At 38.2% G+C, this 22,646-nt stretch overlaps 2 protein-coding genes and 1 long non-coding RNA gene across 5 annotated transcripts in view; 1 reads left to right on the forward strand and 2 right to left on the reverse strand.

Moving 5' to 3' along the window:
• Nucleotides 1-429: 429 nt before the first annotated feature.
• On the reverse strand, nucleotides 430-14,760 carry pdhb (pyruvate dehydrogenase E1 subunit beta). The gene is made up of 10 exons (XM_053652512.1): nucleotides 14,635-14,760; nucleotides 14,466-14,525; nucleotides 7,195-7,302; nucleotides 7,015-7,077; nucleotides 5,561-5,596; nucleotides 5,051-5,336; nucleotides 3,118-3,228; nucleotides 2,917-3,008; nucleotides 1,242-1,383; nucleotides 430-876 (listed from the first exon to the last, which is right to left on the reverse strand). Exons 1-10 carry the CDS (start codon nucleotides 14,668-14,670, stop codon nucleotides 731-733), a joined length of 1,080 nt encoding a protein of 359 aa, XP_053508487.1. The 5' UTR covers nucleotides 14,671-14,760; the 3' UTR covers nucleotides 430-730.
• A 1,171-nt stretch (nucleotides 14,761-15,931) lies between these two features.
• On the forward strand, nucleotides 15,932-18,887 carry LOC128624783 (uncharacterized). Its single transcript, XR_008388855.1, has 2 exons — nucleotides 15,932-17,769; nucleotides 17,863-18,887. It is a non-coding gene; the product is annotated as an uncharacterized LOC128624783 (long non-coding RNA).
• pxk (PX domain containing serine/threonine kinase) overlaps nucleotides 18,795-22,646 on the reverse strand; it is a 35,698-nt gene continuing 31,846 nt past the window's right edge. For 2 of the 3 annotated variants that reach the window (XM_053652510.1, XM_053652508.1), the window contains one exon: nucleotides 18,795-22,323. In XM_053652510.1, coding sequence (XP_053508485.1) covers nucleotides 22,127-22,323 — 197 coding nt within the window. In that variant the 3' untranslated portion in view covers nucleotides 18,795-22,126. The remainder of the gene's footprint in view (nucleotides 22,324-22,646) is intronic. The other variant, XM_053652511.1, reaches the window with a different exon arrangement.

Raw genomic sequence — 22,646 nt, forward strand, 5'->3', positions numbered from 1 at the left:
CTATATACTTGGCTCCAGCTTTGCCCTACCAAGTCTTACAACCTTATTTGCACTAGTATGGCACAAATATTTACTCTTATTGCTTAATATTTACAAATATTGCTCTCTAAATTTTTATTTCATAGAATCCTATGTGACACGGCTCTCACTACGTACCCTTAATGAATAAAACATTTTAATTTTTATTCTTGTGCTCCAACGGTCACTGAACTGCACTGTTAATATTCACCAGTAGTTGTCTCCTGGCATTTGACGCCTAAAGGTTTTTTTTTTTTTAATAATAATAAATTATTTTGAAGGCGAAAAAATCTGTCATTTCTGTTTAATAAAAGAGAATTTTGCATAAAGTCTTCACAAGACTACACTTCTAGCAATAAAGGACACTTCTTCCCAAAGAGGATATAAATAAGTGACGTCTCCATGATTAAGTGGTGTCTATTATTTAATTTCCGCTTAATATTAGAACATAATACACAAAGACTGGTTTTATCCATCGGTAATAAATATCCCTTTTATCACAAAAGGCATCTTGTAGATACAAACAAGACATCCACTGGTTAACTGGTTGAGACCCATCATGTAACAGAAAGACCATTATACACTTCTGAGAATCTTAACTACTCTTAGTACATCCATTCTGGTTTATTATTTGGTGGCTCGGGGAAAGACAATGGTTTTTAGGGCCAAGTTTCCTGAAAGCGTGTGTGAAAAAAAACAGTTTTGCTGCCTACTACACATTCAATGTTTTTTTCACTGCAAAGATGATGTCTTTGATTTGTGGTACGCTGTTGTCCTCCAGAATCTTTGCGTATGGCATGGGGATGTCCACTCCGGTAACTCGGACAGCAGGGGCATCCAGGTAGTTGAACGCAGGACCTACGGTTATTAAAAAAAAAAAAAAAAGTATAGAGGACAACTTATCAGAACAGATGAGTGGAGTTGAGCAGGTGGACATTTCAGTCTTTTCAGTTTTAAACAGAGCTCTTCCATTGCAAAAGTAAAACACTCATTAATGATAATGACAAAACAGAGCAAACAGCCTTTAGCATGTAAACGAAGAACCAGCCATTATCAATAGCAAATTCTGTAAAATATTTACCATTTGTTATAGCTAAACAATGAATACATGTTGGCTTGGATGGCTCAGATAAGTGGCATATAATTGGTGCCATATGCAGCAGAGCAATTGAAATATAATTTTTTTAAAAATGTAAACATAAAAAAAAATACAGAATGGTTACCCTCCATGATTCTGGCACAAATCTCAGCACCAACTCCAAACTGGGGCCAGCCTCCCTCAACAGTCACCAAATGGTTGGTTTTCATCACGCTGGTTTCGATAGTTTCTACATCGAGGGGTCTGATGGTGCGCAGGTTTACCACCTGTATATCAGGATCAAATAAACAAAACTAAGACAACACTATCAACAACAAGAAAATACAGAATACTATCCCTGGTATTTCGGTGTGTTCTGATCATGAGAATTACACGATTAATTAATTAAATTACACAAGCTTCCTTATTGGCCCCAACTATACCTGGTCATTTTATGCGTCTTGTATCTGGATTGTAGACTGAAAAAAATTTATCCAAATGCATTTACACTTGTGGGAGCTTCTAATCTGATAGCTTTATCACACATAAGACACAAATCTGCTTTTTTAAACACTGAGAACTTAGTGGCTCTTTTGTATTTAGCTGAATATGAGCAGATAATATTACCCTATACACTTCACAATTCATCCTGACGCTTTTATCAGAAGTCACATCAATAAATACAAGGAAACCAGTTCAGATCATGAGCAGTTCTGACCCGCCTCCATACTCTTCTCCTCCCTTTATTCTGCAACAAGTTGATCTTTGTCTCATCCGTTGTTCCAGAACTGTACAGATTTATTTTTTTTATTTTTCTGGCAAACTATATCCTGGTCTTCCTGTTTATGAGGCTTACCAATAGTTTACATTCTTGTGGTAAACCCTCTGTATTTACTCTGGTGAACACTTCTCTTGACTCTTACACAGATAAGCCAACCTCCTGGAGGGTGTACTTGATCTGGCCAACTTTTGAGAAGGGTTTTTTTTCCTTCAGCAGGGAAATAATTCAGTCATCCACCACAACTGTTTTCTGTGGTCTTTCAGGCCTTTTGGTGTTCCAGAGCTCACACCAGTGTTTTCTATCTTTTTAACACCTAATATTATTTTCACTATCTCTCTGATGGGTTTGTTTACTGGCAGTGACCGCTCTTTTGACATCATATAACAGCAAAAGGTTCCCAAATGCCACATAATTATTAAAAATAATTAGTGGTTGTTTTTTTTGTGTTTTTTTTTTTAAAACAGATAGCGGTGAACAGTTTGCAACATGGCACTCTTCCTGTGACTGGTGCCATAGGGTGTTACTGGGCAAGACCTCTAAACCAACTACATGCTGTTGAAAAAGTTCTATTTAAGTGTTGATTTGATTGAACAGGGTTTGCAGTAATCAGGCCTGATTGTGTCTAGTCCAGCTGAACCCCATTATGAATGTAGTTTCATAGATTTGGGGAATTACTAACTATGGGGGCAAATACATTTTCACACAGGCCTAGATGGTATTGGATAACTTTTTTGCTTCAATAAATAACATTATCATTTAAAAACTGTTTTGTGTTTAAATCAAGCTGCCTTTGTTTTATCTCAGATTTTGTTTTAATTTCTGAAACAAAATGAGATGTACACAAAAACAGAAGAAATCTGTTTTTGAAAAACTTTCACAGCATTGCATACTCATTTGATTACTCTATGGGGCATGAAGAGGTCATGAACCAGTTAGCTTATACTGTAATCTATTGGGAGAGGTTTTGATTGACAAATGTGGCTTATAGAGACTGATGCATTTTGACTTGTATAATATCTAGCTAAAACTTGCATCTTACCTCACACTCAATCCCCTCTTTGGCCAGAACAGCAGCAGCATCAAGACAATAACCAACCATTCGGGAATGCGAGGTGAGAGTGATGTGACTTCCTGATGGAAACACAGTCATAAGCCACAAAATGATTCATTCATTTGTCATTCATTGTGAGATTTGTCTGATAAACATTTGAGTTGTCTCTTGTCTTTGAGTCTCTCCTACCTGATCGTTCAACTTTTGCCTTTCCAATGGGGATGGTGAAGTCTTTGGACAGTGCTTCCGCAGACAATTCAAAGGCCACGCCATACATCAGCTCATTTTCCAGCATCACCACTGTGTGACATAAGAGAGGACAAAATTGTAATATATTGACTGTCTATAGACATACATTTACATTAAAGATTTTTAGAGAAAACATTTTGAGCGAATCAGACTTTCGTTATTTATTAGCTACATTAGTGTCATAGGCCCAGTTCAAAACTAAAATAAACGCATTAGCTGATTGACTACATTTGAACCAAGTGGAAAATTGTGTGCATTGGTCACCTTTAACAGGCAGACTCTAGACCAGAGGTTCTCAACCTTTTGTAACTAAAGCCCCCCCATCATATTGGAGGAGACCAGGTATAGTTATCTACTCTATTAAAAAAAACCCAAAAAAAACACTAATCTATAATCTGTTTTTGATAGATTTTTTTTTTTTGCTTTTGTACTTTAATTACTTTTCATAACTTTTATGATTTTTTAAAATAACATGACTTTTATAAAACTATATAACGGACAGGTATGGAACATGATTGATCAAAAATGTTTGTGAACACTAACTACTTTGAACAAGAGAGCTAGGCTGTAATAACATGGACTATTTTATACATGTTGCATTCCATTCGTCTTGCATTCTACAAACATTCACATATGAATGATGTAAATCGGGACAAAGGGCGCGTCTCGTTATCCATGACATTGTTAAATCTCCGGCTCTCAGACTCTCACTGAACAGAGCAGACGCAGAGAGAGGTGTGAGTGCAGCGCGAAAGCAAGACCTCGCGCTTGCAGGACAGTACTGATGACATTTGGAAAGTTGCTAAGGTTTGTCCAAAAAGTCGCCAGATTTGTAGCTAGGCACTTTTTCTTTTTTCCAAAAAAATTTGCTAAAGGGGTCTGAAAAGTCACTAAGTTGGTAATACTGGTCTGCACTGACAGCTAGATAAAAGGCAGGCTAAGCTCCGCCTCTCCCCAGCAAAAAGAAAATACAGAGGGAGAGGGAACGCGGGGTTTTTCATTTACGCACATTCTATTTGAAAAGCAATAAAATACACGAGAACCCAAATGATACCCTGTCTGTGTTTTTTCTTGAAAACAATTTGCACCCCCTTCCGATCTCTCCCTGGTTGAGAACCACTGCTCTAGACTATGCTTTACCCAAAGCAATTTTATTCATAGTCTAATAAAAATCCTTACAAATTAAGAGAGATAAAAAGGTACTGTTAACTTTTGGGAAAGTCAGAGAAGAAAATAAGTAAAGGTTAAAATGGCCTCCAAATGGTTCTACAGTGAATGTTTTGCTCACTTTGGCTTTTTAGCAAGCACACTATTATGTCACATTTAAACACATTAAAATGCTGACCAGACAACAAAGTTAACAAACAAAGACATGATGCCATGAAGTTTTGCTAAGGAAACCAGTAAAATAGGCTTTATAAAACTGTAGTGAGAGTTTGGCCAGACAGTAGATTTAACATTATTCTAAAGAACTGTGGGATCTGGGATCTTTGTAATGTTAATAAACAGATTTATTGCCTTTGGGATTATAAATAAATAAATAGAAAATATCCAGCTTGGTCTAACCTCCAAGCTACACAGCAGTGTCTACCAAGTGCAGAGACTTGGGGGAAAATATGAGTATCTGCTACTAATGCAACATCTTAGACTGTTTCAAGAAAACAACACAACAGCAAGACAATGAGAATATCTTAAAACATTTATTCTTCAGTTTAATCACGTAACAGGAAAGCAGGAAAATCCTAGTCACTAGCTTGACATGCTCAGACGGTGTTTTAGCGGCTGCTCAGAACAAGCTGAATATTTTAGGGCAATGTTTATCAAATTTGTGCATCTTTTATTTTTCTGTAATACTTGTAATAGCCCATCTTACCTGGATTATCATCACGAATGGCTGATTTAAGGAGCCCCCTGGCGTCCTCTGCATTCCAGGGACTTACGACCTTTAACCCGGGACAGTGGCCATACCAGGCAGCGAAACACTGCGAGTGCTGAGCTGCTACTCCTGCAGACGCACCGTTGGGGCCTCGGAACACAATGGGCACAGGCTGCAGACCGGCTGACATGTAGTACGTCTTGGCTGCAGAATTGATGACCTGGTCGATGGCTTGCATGGAGAAATTGAAGGTCATGAACTCACAGATGGGCCTCAGGCCAGCCTGAAAACGTAGACAAAATTAAACATTAGTCAGTTATTCACTTTTTTTTTTATAAGGTTCTAGGCAGAAGAGTTGATAAGGACTTGATGGATCACACACTGGCTAGATCTTTTAATAATCTCCAGACATTCCCAAAATTCATAGCATTTTTGCTGATAGCAGGTGACGCAAAATGTCTAAAACCTTATTACTATATAAAGAGGAAAGTAAAAATGCAAACCCACCATGGCTGCACCAACAGCAATGCCAGCAAAGCCCATCTAAAAAACAAAAACAAACAAATAAAACCACATTATATGGATTATAATTTTTCAGTTGTTTATGTGACATGGCAGACTCTGACTAGCTAACCCAACTTTCAAGTGTCAATGTATGGCAGTGCTATACTGTAATTCTAATTCAAGAGTCATTAACAATGTGACAATCAGGGGAAGCATGGAGGTCAAACCCAAAAATTCTACGTATGGCTATTTTTGACCACTCTTCCATGCAATATTCTTTCAGTTGCAAGATATTTGAGGGTTTTCTTGCACGTCCTATCTATTTCACAACATTTCAATGGGATTCAAATGCAGGTTTCAACTAAGCCATTCCATAGCCCCCCCATTTCTTCTTTTTGAGTCGTTCCTTAGTGGATTTGCTAGTGTGCTTAGGATCATTATCCTGTTGAAAGACCCACTTTTGGTTCAACTTTCGGACAGATGGCCTCACATTATCATCAAGCACTATTTGTTATGATGCAGAATTCATAGTTGAATCAATGAATGCAAGCTGTCCAGTCCCTGAAGCAGCAAAGGAACCCCAAACCATAATATTTAATCCACCATGCTTCACAGTTGGTATGAGATGCTTCTTCTGAAAAGCTGTCTTTGGTCTGTGCCAGACAACTCGATTTGATTCGTCTGTCCAGAGCACATTATTCCAAAACGCCTGGTCTTTGCCTATATGCTGATTGGCAAACTGTAGTCTTGAAAAGGCTTGTTCCTGGCACACCTCCCATGCAGGTCAAATTTGTGCAATCTCTTTATGATTGTAAAAGCATGCACTTTGACACCAACAGTTGCAAGATCCTGTGATGAAATTTTAGGGTTCTTGGAGACTTCTTTTTGCATCAGACGGTCTGCTCTTGGGCTGAATTTGCTGTGACGGGCAGTCCTAGACAAATTGGCAGTCTTTTGAAATCCGCGCATCTGTAGATTATTTTCCATACAGTGGTATGACGCATTTCAAATCATCTGGAGATCTTTTTAAATCCTTTGCCAGACTCATAGGCATCCACAACCTTTTTTTCTGAATGCGATTTGAAGGTGTGATAAATGTAGGGGGTGTACTTACTTTTGCCATGTGACTGATCTGTTTTTTGCTCATTTAATATTGTGAAAATTACTAGCCAAGTTTGTGTCATTTCATAGAGTGCATCAACTTTATTAATAGGCACGGTTTCAAAGAGGATCAAATGTTTCCTTGTCCAAATATGTCAAAAAAAACAATTTCCATGGAGTGTACTTACTTTTTCACATTACTGCATATTATCACTGTTATACTTGTTTTTGCATGTACCTGCCCATGATATAAACAATTTGCCACATCCAATACTTTTCTGTTCATCTGGTGTTTGCAAAAATCATGCTGGGACTTGCTGGGAAATGAGTAAATGACTCAGTCAAATTCTGCTCACCTCTGAAATGGGTGTGTCAATGATGCGTTTATCGCCATACTTCTTCCAAAGACCTCTGCTCACCTGTATGAAATATGGACACAGTACATTACCAAAACACCAAATGACTAACAACACAAAGTACAAAAGACTTTTTTAGCTTAATGAGCAAAAAGTCTCAACACCACCACATCTGCTGACCTTGTAAGCACCATCGTACTGCGCAACTTCTTCACCAAGCAGGAACACACGCTCATCCCTCTCCAGCTCTTCGTCCATTGCCTGGTTAAGAGCATCTCTCACTGTCACCTGCAATAAATAATAACATGCATGAATTTTAGTGTTTGGAGTTGTTAATTTCCCCCCCGACCCGCTATAACAGCCTCCACTATTCTGGGAAGGGTTTCTGCAATATTTTGTATTGTGTCTGTGGGAATTTGTACTCAGTCAGTCAAAAGAGCATTTGTTAGTTCAGGTTGTTAGGTATGCTACAACAGGAAAGGGCATTTGCCAAACTGCTCCCACAAGTTCCCAAACTGTTCCCACAAAGTTCCCAAACTGTTCCCACAAAGTTGAAGGGGCCCAAACTCTGAAAAAGACCATTACCCCTCCTCCACCAAACTTTAATGTTGGCACAATGCATTCCAGTATGTAGTGTTCTCCTGGCATCCACCAAACTCAGATTCATCTGCCAAACTGCCAGATAGTGAAGCGTGATTCCTCACTGTAGAGAGCACATTTCCACTGTTCCAGAGTCCAGTGGTGGTGTGATTTACACCACTCCAGCCAAGGCTTTGCATTACACAGAGATCTTAGGCTTGTGTGCAGCTGCTTGGCCATGGAAATCTATTTCCTGAAGCTACCAATGCACAGTTCTTGTGCTGATATTTCTGCCAGAGGCAGTTTGGTGCTTTGTACTGAGTGACACACCCGAGGGCAAACGATTTTTAAGTGTTGCACTCGGTGTTCCTGCTACGTGATGTGTGGTCTATCGCTTTGTGGCCGAGCTGTTGTCGGTCCTAGACTTTTCTATTTAAACAACGGTAGCACTAGTTCACCAGGACAGACATTTCACAGACTTGTGGCAAAAGTGCCATCCTACGACCCTAAAACCAATCAATTATTTTACTCCATCGCTACCAGATATGAAATTTCAATTCCAGGCTCAAGACCAAATGGATTTCAATTTGACATACAGTATAGTACACTACGGACAGAATAAGTAAGGGATAAAACACAACAGGGCATGCTTTTATAGGAAAATAATCCATGATGGGATGGTGTGAAGCAGCCAAATACGAGGCCTGAGGTGAAGGTTATTTTCCTGTAACTGAAAGTCCTAAAGTGTTTTATTAATCTTCATACCACTGTGATTTGCCGAGTGCAAATCTCTCTCTCTCTCGAAGTTAACAAAAAAATAAAAGGCAGCTTACTGTGTTGCTGAGAAATGGGAAAGCACAAAGCCCTCTGTTCTCTGTTACAGAAAATTTCAATGCATCAGTGATTACACGTTTTTCTTTGTTAAATTACAACACTTTTTTAAATCTGTTTTTATCCATTATTAGGCATAGATTATGCAGAGCGCCCATCTCCATACAAGTCCCTGTGAAAAACTTCTTCTATAGAAACAACATATTAGAACGAGTTCATTAATATGAACCTGATTTGAATTACAGCCGACACTACCGTCAGAGCTGCGGTTACATAAGGAGAACGCATTTCGAGCCATGCGTAACCACACTGAAGTGGATTATTTTCTTATAACAGCATGGCCTGAAGTGCATTACGGTCCTTATCCCACAGCAATTTGCAAAAAATTGCAATTTTTTTTATGTTTTATTTATTGCTATGCAAACACGCTAGGGAAGGGCAATATGGACAATATCTTATCTCAGGGTACATTATGCTTTATCTAAAATTGATGAAAAAATTATCTATACATAATAATTGCATTCATTCATGACTGGTCTGCAGCATACCATACAAATTATTTTTTCTGGTCGGTGTCTGATCTGTTATACCCAAATCAAGTCCAAACAACAGAAATACCTCCCTTAATAGGTACAAGTTCATCCTTTAGTTGGGCTGATGCCTGTTCTGTGTTGGAGTGTTGCGAGGAGTTTCACTCTGTTTCTATCGTCCTACAATATGTATTGCAATTAGGGATGTCACAAGAACCGATACTTTGGTACCAACTTAAAACGTGACTGTAGTTGTTTTTCTGCAGTAGCATAGGTATCATTGGTAATAAAGGTACAGGGGTTGCAATTCTTCCGGAACTGACGGGGGCAGCAAATACACGCAAGTGTTTTAGTCGGTCCACAAGTGGTAAAGAAGAAGGAGGATGCCTACAAGCACACGGGAAACACTAAAGAAAATGGCGACAAGTTTAGCTCCACCCGACTCGTTGAGAGTTAAGGTGGTAAGAGTCAAATATGGAAATACTTCGCATTCAAGGTGGATGACAACAAACATAATTGATGCGCTGAAGCTGGTGTGTAACCGATGCTATCGTTCAACAAAGTGAGGAAACACCTGGTATTTGGTGAAGCACCTAAAAGGCGGGCCCTATATCATGTTTGTTTGAGGCAGCTGGCATTGTGGCCGTGAAACAAGCTAATGCTATGCTCCATGTAATTTTTGCGATAGCCAGATAGCCTCTTTTCGCCAGTATCAGCCAGAGGAGGACATCCTCCAGGAGACTTTTTAATTTTATTTTTAAACCACACCGTGGTATCGACTTTGGTATCTTGTACTTTTGGTGGTATCAGTACCGACTACTAAATTTTTGGTATCGTGACATCCCTAATTGCAATATCACATCCCTATAACATGCAGAGCTTTTTAACTGTTTATACGTACATTTAATGTTGAGGAATGAAAACCTGTGAAACAAGTTCATGAGACAAAAACCCAACAGTCCTGAACACTCTCCCGTTGGGAAACGTCAGTTACTGGTACAACAGGCTGACACCAGAGACTCCTTCCATAACTGTTACATAAATGTCTCCTGAAACAAAGCATGACCATATCAATAATTATATGTCTTCTATGCTATATGACATACTTTGTAGAATCCATTTATTAGGCTTAAATTATGTGGCACGTCCACTGTACAAGTCCCTGTGAATTATTAGCTACTATAAAATATATAGTGACATGACAACATATAATGATTGCATTAGACATAAACCTGTGATTGGAAAAAGTGCTGGCATTGCCATCTGAGCTGCTGTTAAAGAAAATGAATCCGCACGTTCAGAATCGAGAAATCAGACGCACTGTCATATAAAAGCTATTAATAACATTAATAGACTGCTTCTCAAACTGATGCTGAAGAAGCATCAGAAAATGCATCCCTACATCTCAACTGGCATACTATCCATACTAAACAATATCCGAGATGAGAATTAGTGTGTCCCAAATTGTAGTACATTGAAACGAGTATCCCGAAAGGTACCTAGTCTGGTCTAGTATTTCCGGTAAATTCTCAAAGCGTGGACCCCTGGACACTTTTTCAGCCAATATCACCCATAACCAGTTTTGTCACGGTTTGCTTCGCCGAATTCAAGGATGCATTTTAGAGAGATGTAAATGAAACAAGGAAATATAAATCACGAGAACGATAAATTAAAATATATAAAGTTTAAATTTTTAAATTATATAAAGAATAACGAAGGAAGAAGAGCTGAAACGTAAGGAGGAGGTTATTTATGGTGACAGTGTTCTCTTTTGTTACACAACGTGTTAGTACGTCCCACTACTTGCAGTCTTTATATAAATACACACTCAAAAGTATGTATTTCTCCTTCATAAATAAAAGAGTACATACTTTTAGAGCATAGTATAAGTATGCCAATTGGGACGCAGGGCATATTTCTGGACTCCTCCCAGCTCCCAACACACCTCTACCAGGTACTCAGCATTTCTGGTTGCTTTGTTTGGTGACTGCGGAAGTCTCTCAGGATCTGGAATAAAGTTGCCTTGACGTTGGACGTTCGATATTCGCAGATATGCGGAAATTAAGGGACCGTCTCTAAAGTTACATACGACATTGTTATACACGATTCTAACTTCAATAGCATTTGAAGGGAATGACTTACAGTCATACAACCAACTGGAAAGTGTTCATCTAGGTGTCAGGTATTTTAGATACACCTTTTAGATTTTTGATATTTATCAAAATAAGCTATTAAATCACATTTAAATTAGACATGAATTTCACTGCAGAATGGGCCCATACACAAAATATATCATTATTTAAAGCTCAATAGGATTTGAAGGGAATGATGTACAGTCACAAAACCAACAAGAGCAGCAATGGGCCAAGAGATCATAAACTCAAAGACCAGCAAAGCATAGTTCAAAGTATTTTGATCCACCAGAAGCAAACAAAAGCAAACATCTGAGGATCATTCAGAGGACACATCAGCCCAGGTATTATGCAGTTCTCAATCATGTCATAAAGCTTTTGTTCACATTAATTCATACCACCTTTTATAATATATTCAAATATCCCATTGCAGATCCAAGCTCTGTGGTCTAAGAAAGCATGTGAGAGTCATTGCCGTCACACAGTCAAAGGTCAAAAAAAAAGGTCTTATATCCTGCATCATTCAGAGCTGAAAACACTCCAGCCACATAAATGGCTGGTGGGGGAGGTAAGAAAAAATTATTCATCCCTTTGGGAAATGCATTGCTCTTATGACGATTGAAAAACAATCTGAACATAGAGGAATATATTAACTTACGTAAAAATGACAATGCTAACCCATTGTTGAGTATATTGAATAAATGTTAATGAAACACTGGATGAGGTAACTATAATTTATTTTTTATCTTTTGTTCTTAGACAATCCAATGCTATTTTCAAGTGGTGGTGACAATTTTACTTATTAACTTTTACTATAAAGTACCAAGCAATTCACAATAATTGTTAAGTGTAAAGTGAGTGAGATATCTAAAAGACAATAATTATCATATACTACATATATAGGAAATTAGTAGTAATAATGTTTTAATGCTTAATGTTATCCTGTCAATCATTTTGATTCCCTTAACAGACTTTTTTCCAAACATTGTGTTTTAAGCACTAAAGGAAAATGGATAATGTTGCCTTTCTAATAATATCATTATATTTATATGGCCTGTAAAGAGAACGGAGAGCACAATGCAGAACATTCGTTTAAATTGACCAACAAAGTGGGTCTCTTAAATAAATAAAAAAAAGATTCACAACAACTTTTATTGTCTGGATTTTGTACTAACATTTGGTAAAAATATGGTTAAAAAGATTAACCTTAAAGTAGTTTAAATCACAAGAATGTGTTTTTATTGTTTTTGGGGCCTTTTTTGCTTTATTGGGGTAGGGATAGTAGAGAATTGACAAGGCAATATAGGATAGAAGAGTGGGGGTGTGATCGGGAATATACCCCATGAGCTGGGAAACAAACCCTTCATGGTAGGAGAGAAGCAATTGATTGGTCACCTTTCTCTACATTTTGACTCAACAAAGATTTAACAAATAAATAGGTTTTTACATGAATAATGTTCATGATTTTCTTTATTTACACTGCCTAGAGAGTACTTCAAGATGAGAAGAAACTGTCTCAGTAAATGTGACTGGGTGGACATAAAATGGAATGGAGGACACATGAACCATTCCACACAATAGGACTGGTATAGCTTTGGAGTGTTTGTCATGCAGTTTGGATTTCCTCAATAAATTGTACGACAAAGAAAAACAAAGAGTTTATCTTATAATAAACTCTGACACAGTTCTAATGAATTTGTGGAGAAGAATGTTGATTTATTTCAGTTTTGTAAGAACCCTGGAGTGTACCTAGACAACAAACCAAAATGGAGCGGGTAAATTGAGACTACACAGAGGAAGCGTCAGAGCAAACTGTACTTTATGTGGAGGCTTAGGCTCTTCAATGTAGATTATGCAAATAGTGTATTGAACATGATTAATGGATTTAGATGCATGTGTTTTGTTTGTTTGTATGTATGGCTGCTGTGGTGAAACAATCTCCCATGGACAATAAAAAAAAAACATTACCTTATCTTATCTCATGCAGATGGCAAAAGAAGTTGTTGGTGCATTTCCAAATATCTCTTGCCATCTGACTATAAACTCATCCAAGGAGCCCATGGAACATCTGCGACTGACAATGGCAAAGGAACTTCTGAAAGCCTCAGGTAATTTATTACTTGTACAAAAACGCCCGTCATTTAGACTATGGTACAAAGTATAGATTTTTATCACAGAAAAACCACACATGTTGTAACATCATACTAAGTAGTAGTATTAAGTAGTAAATATATGGTAATGCTATTTACAGTATGTACCATTTACCAACAGAGCTAACATATAACTGCATGTTTTCAGTATTCAAGAGGGGACATTACTGCTCATTATGTGCTGCCTCAAAATCCCCGGGTGGTGGTGCAAAAACATTTTGGGTGGGTAATGTAGCAATGGTTATAACATTTTTATAGGCACCCCATTTTGTTTACAAGTGTGTGTTGTGTGTGTGTGTGTGTAAGAGAGTGAGTGAATGAAAGAGAGAGACTGAGAGAGAGGGTGAGAGAGAAACTAATTGATTACCGAGCAATTTGATAAGATTACTATGATCATTTTTCAGATTGAATGTCACTGCTGCAAGAGGTGGTTTCATATGGCAAGCCTTTCTATGTCAGAGAAGCAGTTCAAAAGGGCTCAAAAGGTTGACTGGAAGTGCTGCCTATGTAAATCATTTTGAATTCCTTTGGCACCCATCCACAATCTAAACATGCACATAAATAAAATAAAAATATTTGAAATATTAAAACATTCGTGAATCATCATTTCTTTTAATTATTTCATTAACAGGACATCTATTTTTTTGAAGAAAACCATTCAATACAGTATGGGTCATTTTAACCCCCTTTATGCATTCGTGAAGGTTTTTTTTGGTTCATGCATTGTAGGGTTAAATATCAATGATCTAAAAGGTGTTTCTCATACCTGACACCTAGATGAACACTTTCCAGTTGGTTGTGTGACTGTAAGTCATTCCCTTCAAATGCTATTGAAGTTAGAAACGTGTTTAACAATGTTGTATGTATCTTTAGAGACAGTCCCTTAATTTCCGCATATCCGCGAATATCGAACGTCCAACGTCAAGGCAACTTTATTCCAGTCTCTCAGGAGAGGACTGATTTGGGATTCACACAGACTGTACACATTATAGGGGTTACACTGGATAAACCTCCATGTCAGCTATTTATCTACACTACCAAGTCAACTTGACATGCAGTAGGCACTGACTGGAGCTGTTTATCTATACTTTATTATAGGGAAATATCTGGCATGGAAATTAAAATTATTGTAAATACATATAATACGAAGTATGAATAAAGGTAACATAACAAATCTGCGTTGCTACCGATTGCTAAACGGTAATGAAGGTTAGAGCATCAATGCTAACCTGCACAGCAGCAGACGGCGTCCTGTGAAACTCCCTCCGGAGAACGAATGAAACAGCATTCTGTAAACAACAACACGGTTAACATTAAAACCGGCTTTCATTGACTTTATTATTATTATTATTATTATTATTATTATTATTCATATTTTAAATAATCTGTGTAACTAACCTTCCCAGAGCGAAGAAAACACCTCAGCGACGCCATCTTTCTTTTTAGACTGTCCCACTGTCCTCTATTTGGAGGCGGGGCTATCAAATTCTGTTATCCAATGAAAAGTGGGTTGTTCAATAAGAACCAATCAGATGTTTGAAGGCGTAGCAGGTGATGTCGTAATATCCAATGAGAAGGTTGTTTGCTTAATAAGAACCAATCAGAGAGACGTTTGGAAGATGTCGAGAGTAAACCGGAAGTCGTACGTCACGCCAAGGGCACTGGCATTCTACGAAATAAGCGCGTGCACTTTGATTTTGCATTTATTTATTTATTTATTTATTTTTTACGTTAAGGTGAGTCGAACGAATTTGTGTTATATATTTAAAATGTGCGTAAAAATGTATAAAACATCAATTACACGCACCTACTTCAACCACAACCAGGTAAACACAGTTATTTTGTATGAATTGGCTTTAATTATAATGACCAATATACAGTCAGGTCCATAAATATTCGGACACCGACAAAGTTATTATTGTTTAAGCTATCTACCACAGTTTATTGGAGTTGAATTAATTCATGAACATGAGGACAAAGTGCAGCCTTTCAGCTTTAAGATGAGGTTATTTACATCCAAATCAGGTGAACAGTGTGTGAATGGCAGCACTTTATGTGTCGACCAAAAATAATCGAACAAACAATCATAAATGAAAATTGTCCTTTTCAATACTTGGTTGCAAATTCTTTGCAGCAATGCCTGCCTGAAGTGTGGAATCTATAGACATCACCAGATGCTGGGTTTCTACCCTGGTGATGATCTACCAGGCCTTTACTACAGCTGTTTTCAGTTTCTCCTGTTCTTCGGGGTTTTTTTGCCTCCAGTTTTGCCTTCAGCAAGTAACTTGGGCAATGCAGGACTTATCACTTCTTTGCCTTAAAAAAAAAGTCTTGGCTTGCTTATGAAGGATGCTTTGGGTCATTATCCATCTATACTGGAAAGTGCCATCCAATGAGTTTTGAAGCATTTAACTGAATCTGAGCAGATAATAGAGCCCTATACACTTCAGGATTCACCATGCTGCTTTTGTCTGCAGTCACATCATCAAAAAATACAAGGGAACTGATTCCATTAACAGCCATCCATGCACACAACATAAGGTACGGTTGTATGCTTCGAATCCTGAGCAGCATACTCTCCCATCATTCAGTCAAGTTGGCTTTTTCCTCATCTGTCCATAAGATTTTCCAAAACTGTACAGCTTTTTTCTTTTCTTTTGTAAACTCTAATCTGGTTTTCCTGTTTTTGAGTCTTATGTTTTACATCTTGTGGTAAACCCTGTGTATATACTCTGGTGAAGGCTCCTCTTGATTGTTGACTTTGACACTCACCAGTGCGTTCTTTCTTTTTAGGATTGTACCAGATAGTTGATTTGGCCACACCTAATGTATTTGCTGTCTCTCTGATGGGTTTGCATATACGTCACTACATTTAAAACCATGTGTGGAATTGAACCGGTAGTCTAAAAAAAAAAAAAAAAAATAGAGGAAATATGCGCTATTACTCACTCCCGCCTTCCAAAAAGTTGTCATACAGTCCCCTCCAAAAGTATTTTGGCTGCACATTGAAGACATTTGGGTTTGAGATCAAAAGAGGAGTATGAGACGATGGAGCAGAATTTCAGCTTTCATTTACTGTTATTTAAATCTAGACGTGTTAAACAACTTAGAACCTGGCACCATTTTTTTCAAGTGATCAAAAATATCAGAACATGTGACTGATAGGTGTTTGATCTGGTTTGACCCCCTTGTGCAGCAATAACTGTTGATCAGTCCTGCATGTCGGCTTGGGATAATTTTAGTCCATTCCTCAGAACAGAAGAGTTTCAACTCTGAGATGTTGGTGGGTTTCCTCACATGAACTGCTTGCTTCAGGTCCTTCCACAACATTTCTATTGGATTAAGGTCAGGACTTTGACTTGGCCATTCCAAAACACTACCTTTATTCTTCTTTATGTTTGGTAGAACGACTTGTGTGATTAGGGTCGTTGTCTTGCTGTATGACCCACTTTCTCTTGAGATTCAGTTCATGGACTGATGTCCTGACATTTTCCTTTAGAATTCGCTGGTTTTCGAGGTGGACTCATGAACATTAACATGTGAGCGAGGCCTTTCGTTGCTTAGAAGTTACCATGGGTTCCTTTGTGATCTCATGGACTATTACAAGTCCTGCTCTTGGAATGATCTTTGTAGGTTGAGCACTCCCGGGGAGGGTAATAATGGTCTTGAATTTCCTCCACTTGTACACAATCTGTCTGACTGTGGGTTGGAATCCACACTCTTTAGAGATGGTTTTGTAACGTTTTCCAGTCTGATGAGCATCAACAACTCTTTTTCTGAGATCCTCAGAAATCTCCTTTCTTCGTGCCCTGATACACTTCCACAAACATGATCAGACTCTGATAGATCCCTGTTCTTTAAATAAAACGGGGCACTCACTCACACCTGATTGTCATCCCACTGATTGAAAACACCTGACTCTAATTTCACCTTCAAATGAACTGCTAATCCTAGAGATTCACATAATTTTGCCACTCATAGATATGTAATACTGGATAATTTTCCTCAATAAATAAAGAAGCAAGTATCATATTTTTTTGTTTAACTTGGTTTTCTTTGTCTACTTTTAGGACTTGTGTGGAAAATCCTATGATGCTTGAGGTAAAATTTATACAGATTTATACCACAACCCTGTCGAATTCTGATTGGCTGATAGACGTTCTGAGGTGTGCAATTACTTTTCAGTAAATGCACAGCTAAAGTAGTTCCAGTCGGGTCTTAACCGCGTTACAGTTCCATATCACTTCGCCAAGTGAACTGAGATAATGTCCATCACAGAACACACATTTAACAACAAAAGTCAATTTAGATTTTCCAGAAATAAGTAATAATTGACGACAGGGTGTTTAATTATTAGAAAAATAATGCGCACCCGAGGTGGTAATGAGGCCATGAGGCGCAGCGGAGGCTTGAACCATTGATATGCAGTTATTAGAGAGAGAGAGAGAGAGAGAAAGAAAGAAAGATAGATCGAGAAAAAAGAAAGAGAAAGCACGTGTGATTACAGTAGAGAGACAGAAAAGCCGTGAACAGGTATCAGTGTTTATTTATTTATTCGTTGTATTTTCTGCAGTAGCAAGTAGGCCTATCAATATATATTTATTTGTTCTATTTTTATATTATCAGCATGAAATGGAAAAGAAAAAAAAAACCCTGAACACACTCGCTGTCTCAGAACTGCATATCAATGGCTCGAGTCTCTGTTACGAACTCTAAAATGACATTATGGAATTAGTAACGTAGGTTTGAGATGGGATGCCTAATAAATTAGTTCCACACATGACAAACACCTGACAAATGTCTTCAAATAAAACATCTGAACAATGTCTTGACGTAGTAACTGGTATAAACGGAATAATTGACTCTGGTCCAACCAAATTGAAAACAAGAAGCTTAAACTGAATTTGATACCCGTAGATCATGAAGTGTTCTATTTTTTTTTGTTTGTTTGTTTGTTTGTTTTGCTTTTCATGTGTTAAAATCATTTTGCATAATGATTTTGTCAACCAAGTACTGAATTTGTGGCTCTATTTCTAGTCACATAGTTGAATACTTGATGTATAAGTGGAATCAAGATTTTATTTACAGTGCTAAAAAGCTCAACAGAAAGTACCTGAACACTTTTGACAACTGTTCAATTACAATGGTTTCTTTTGTAGGTTTATAGCATGAAATGCCTTAGTTATGCCCAAGCATGCACGCGCACACACACACACACACACACACACACACACAGCATTTATAAACATGAAAATACCATAATTTGGGCAGGCTTTGTCCATGGTACAGTATGGCACCTTCATTCTCATTTTAAAGCCCCTTTTTTAGTTTATTTGTTGGATCACTAATCAGTCGGCTCCCATAATGAAAACCAGCTAGTGCTTTTCAAGTTTGCATGCAACACTCATTAAGGGCTGAGCAACCCTAAAACGTCAGATCCTAGCTTCACCCCTGTGGTCATAAATGAGGCACGCCACATCTAATACAATCACATGTGCTTTGATAAACTATATATTAGAGGAAAAGATGTTCTGACATACAACTGCAAAACATTAAAGAACATTTTGTTGTTTTTACTTCAAAGTTCACAAATAAAAGCACGATATCACGGATAAAACATTGTCAACGCAACTTTTTATAATGGGGGGGGGGAACAAAAACATTTGTATTTTAAAAACAGGATGCACACCTTCAGTGCGTGCAGCAGTGGTTGTGGCAAATGTGCAGTGTTCATTACTCTTATCAAATATAATCAAGCTGTCTCGCTAGTCATACCGTCTTTCAACATAATTAAATCTAATGTAAACGTTATACCTCTTTTCAAAGACCACCAATAAACAGTGGTAAAGTGCTGCAGAGAAACCGACGTTGCTCCTCGGTATGGTTTATGTACACGCTAAACACACATAACTCGTGGGTATCACTGAAAAACTCTCCATGTTTTATAGTCTGCAGTGCAACATGTATGGGTGTGTATACAGATGGGCTGAGAGTTACAATTGTGCAGTCCAGCAGGGGCCATAATGTTCAATGTCATGATAATCACCTAATTATGGTTTATCAGAACATTAACGCCTGTTTACTTGTACAAATCTGAATATGTGGCATTTTCATAAGGAACATTTGGGCAAAAAAGAAAAGAAAATAGAATTAACAGGATTTTGCTCATCCTAAATGTAGTTGGTCAGCCAGTCTGACATTTGATTCCTTACTTTTGCACTGAAGCTACAAGGATAATGCAACTAACAAGTAATAGACGTCAATCACACCCCAAACACTTCCCATATCATAGTTCCTTTCTTCATATATTTGCTTCAAATTAGATGTGATTTTAAAGCCTGCTTCTGTTGAGATAGTCTTGGCTTCAGGATCACCAAAATTCCAGGGGGTGGAGCTGGATTTGATCCAACTCCTCCTATACACCTTATCCAAACCCTAACCCACATAATGCTGTACAACATGAAACAACACATTAAACACACTTATCCAGCCTGAAACACACCGAGTTGTCTCCACCTCCTGGACTTTTGGCTTGACTCTGCCCCGGTAGGAGAAGCTGGACCTGGTACGACTATACCACACCAGTGTTTTGTTCAACAGGAAGGGGGTACTTGTGCTTCTGCCTGCTGCCGAAGGAATTCTGACCACTCCGGACTGTTCCCGCATAAAGTTTGATCAATCATGCCGACATCTGCAGTTATATTTGTACCTGCTTGTAAATTTTTCTAATGAAATTTGAACAAATCTGTCATTTAAACCACCGTAATCATGAGCAGGATAAACCAGTTACTGAAGATGAATGAATGAATGAATGAATGCTGTTATCAATGTTATTCAATGTGTCCGCCCACTCCAGTGACTTTTAACTGGATCCAAGGGTGGGGGTTTCCCATTCCTGATTCCCACACCTTTATTTCTAAACCACATTTTTAAACATTTGTTGATAAAAATAAATTGTTGAGGTCCAGGGTATGGTATGATATCAATTGTACTAAGGAATACAAAATGTCTTGTTCCTGTTAATAGATTACAGTAAAATCATACTGTGTCCCAAAACACCTTAGCAGGTCTTAAGAACTGTGCGTACTTTGAGGCAGATATTACTATGGAAAACATTTTGGGTTCGAGAGACTTACACTACTTGTTAGCTATGTTCGTTCTGCACTGGAGCTACAAGGTGCAAAAAAGCAATAAAATAAAAAAATAAGTACATGTTCCACTAATCCTTTAAGCTGAAAGTTTATCCACTCTGCATATTATGAAGATTCACTCTGAGTGCACTGTTTCAGCATTAGCATTCTGATCAAATGGAATATCCACTATTTTTGTACTACACAGGAGGATAATGAGATACACAGCTCCTAAATCTGGCAATGGGAATTCTAGCAATAGTCTTGTATAGGCACAACGGTTAAAATGTGGCACAAACCCCAACATGCTTCTTCTTCTTTTAACTTTCATTCCTTTTTTTTTCTTTTTTTTTTTTTAAGAACCACTAAGAACCACTCTCTAAGTGCGTTTACATCATGTCAGGCTACAATAATTATGAGTTATGACTTCTAAAAAGACAAATATAAGGAAAAACATCATGCTGTTAGAGGCATTTTGCTGGCATTTCGGTCCACTTATCCACTTATCAGGAAGGGTCAGGGCAAATCAATGTAAAGTTTTTCCTCGCTCTTAAAAAAAATATTTTAATCCCATTTTCTCCCACGTTCGTCATTTGCCAATTCCCACCATTAACTATTTCTCACATTACACAACAGCGAGCACCCGGGGAGGGTGAAGTCAAATGTACTTCCTCCGAGACGTGATGCCAGCTACTGCATCTTTATGAACTGCTGCTCATGCTATATCACAGTGGGCTCAGATGAAAGCACTTTCTGCCCTCTTTTATTTATTTATATATTTAGAGAGAGAGAGAGAGAGAGAGAGATGATCTCACAGATGCTCATGATTGGCTAGTGTCGCTCTGATTGACAAGGGAGTATGCTATCCCCACCACTCAGAGAGCATGGCCAATTTTGCTCCCTTGGCTCCCAGCCACAGATGACTGTGGCAATGTCGGGATTTGAACTCACTACGCTTCTCTGTTGCGTCACTCAGGAACCTAATACAATGTTATTCTGACGGAGCACATCTATCCTACTGTGAAACATTTTTACTGTGATGGTAGTGCTCACTTCCAGGATGACTCAAGGGTTCACTAAATTATCTAATAAATACTAGAGTCCAGTTTAGCATTCCTGTTTGCAGAATTTAGCTTTCCTTCTTAAAACCAACCATTGAAATTGGTTTAGTCAACAGGCTAGCTATCGTAGATGTCAAAATAGCCATTTCAGCCTCTTCTGTGTCACCGAGTTCTGAATCATCTCATAATTGCTGCATTTCCGACACGATTTGAACGTACTATAATATTATGCAACGGATTAAAAAGACAAAACCTACACAGCGTTTTACGTAAAACCCAAAAGTGAAAGTCAAAGCATTAAAAACTGTTTGAAACACAACCCAAATTCTTCTAAGCTGCTTGAAAACACCACATGATGAATGTACTGCAGCTGGAGGCTGATTTTATGACGGTCAGGAACATCATTGTAGGGTGTGTGGGATTATTTACCACAAATATTCAAGTCCAATTCATAAATCTGACAGCTGAAATGCACTTTCCAAGGTCATATCCTGTATAGCAGCACAGATACGACACACTTTAGCCTCACCATCGCTGATCTGAAGCCGATTTGGGAGTGAAATATTAAAAATAGTTTCCCCCAGCAGTCCAGTTTTAAAACATCTCTGCACTCCTGAAGATCAGATCCTGGAAGCCTCGGATAAGAGGGCCAAGGACAAATTGCACACGATAAGAACTAAGGACCGTAAAAAGTGTTGCTCAGATGCGTGGATTGCTGCAATCGTTGGACACCGCTTTTTTCAGTCGGCCTTTGCTGAAGGTCTGAATGGAGCTCAGGAGAGCGCTTCGGCCCTTGCCATTAACGGAAGGAGGATGGAGGGCTGGAGGGCTGGACTCGATCCCCGTAGAAGTTGGAGGAGGTGGAGGAGGTGGTGGAAGGGTCACTGGCTGAACACCTGTAATGACCAAATAACAAATATTAATATGACCAAGGATGCACAAATAACCCACATAACCCTGCGTTCACATCAGAAGGCAACAAGTTCTTCATGTTGGCCTAACTATGCCTGTTGTAGGTGTCATGAACACTACTGTAGACACATGTGGGCATGACTGATCCAGCTAGCATTCCAAATAAGGAATTATAGTAACCAAATGATTTAGGCTGCTATAAAATATTTAATTGATGTTATTTTAATTTAAAATATAATGGTATCATAGGATGGTTCAGTTTTGTTGCTTTAACCCTTAAACTACCAGGACCCATTAGTTGATCCAG

This window comes from Ictalurus furcatus, chromosome 21 (assembly GCF_023375685.1).
Source record: "Ictalurus furcatus strain D&B chromosome 21, Billie_1.0, whole genome shotgun sequence".
NCBI classification, from domain to species: domain Eukaryota; kingdom Metazoa; phylum Chordata; class Actinopteri; order Siluriformes; family Ictaluridae; genus Ictalurus; species Ictalurus furcatus.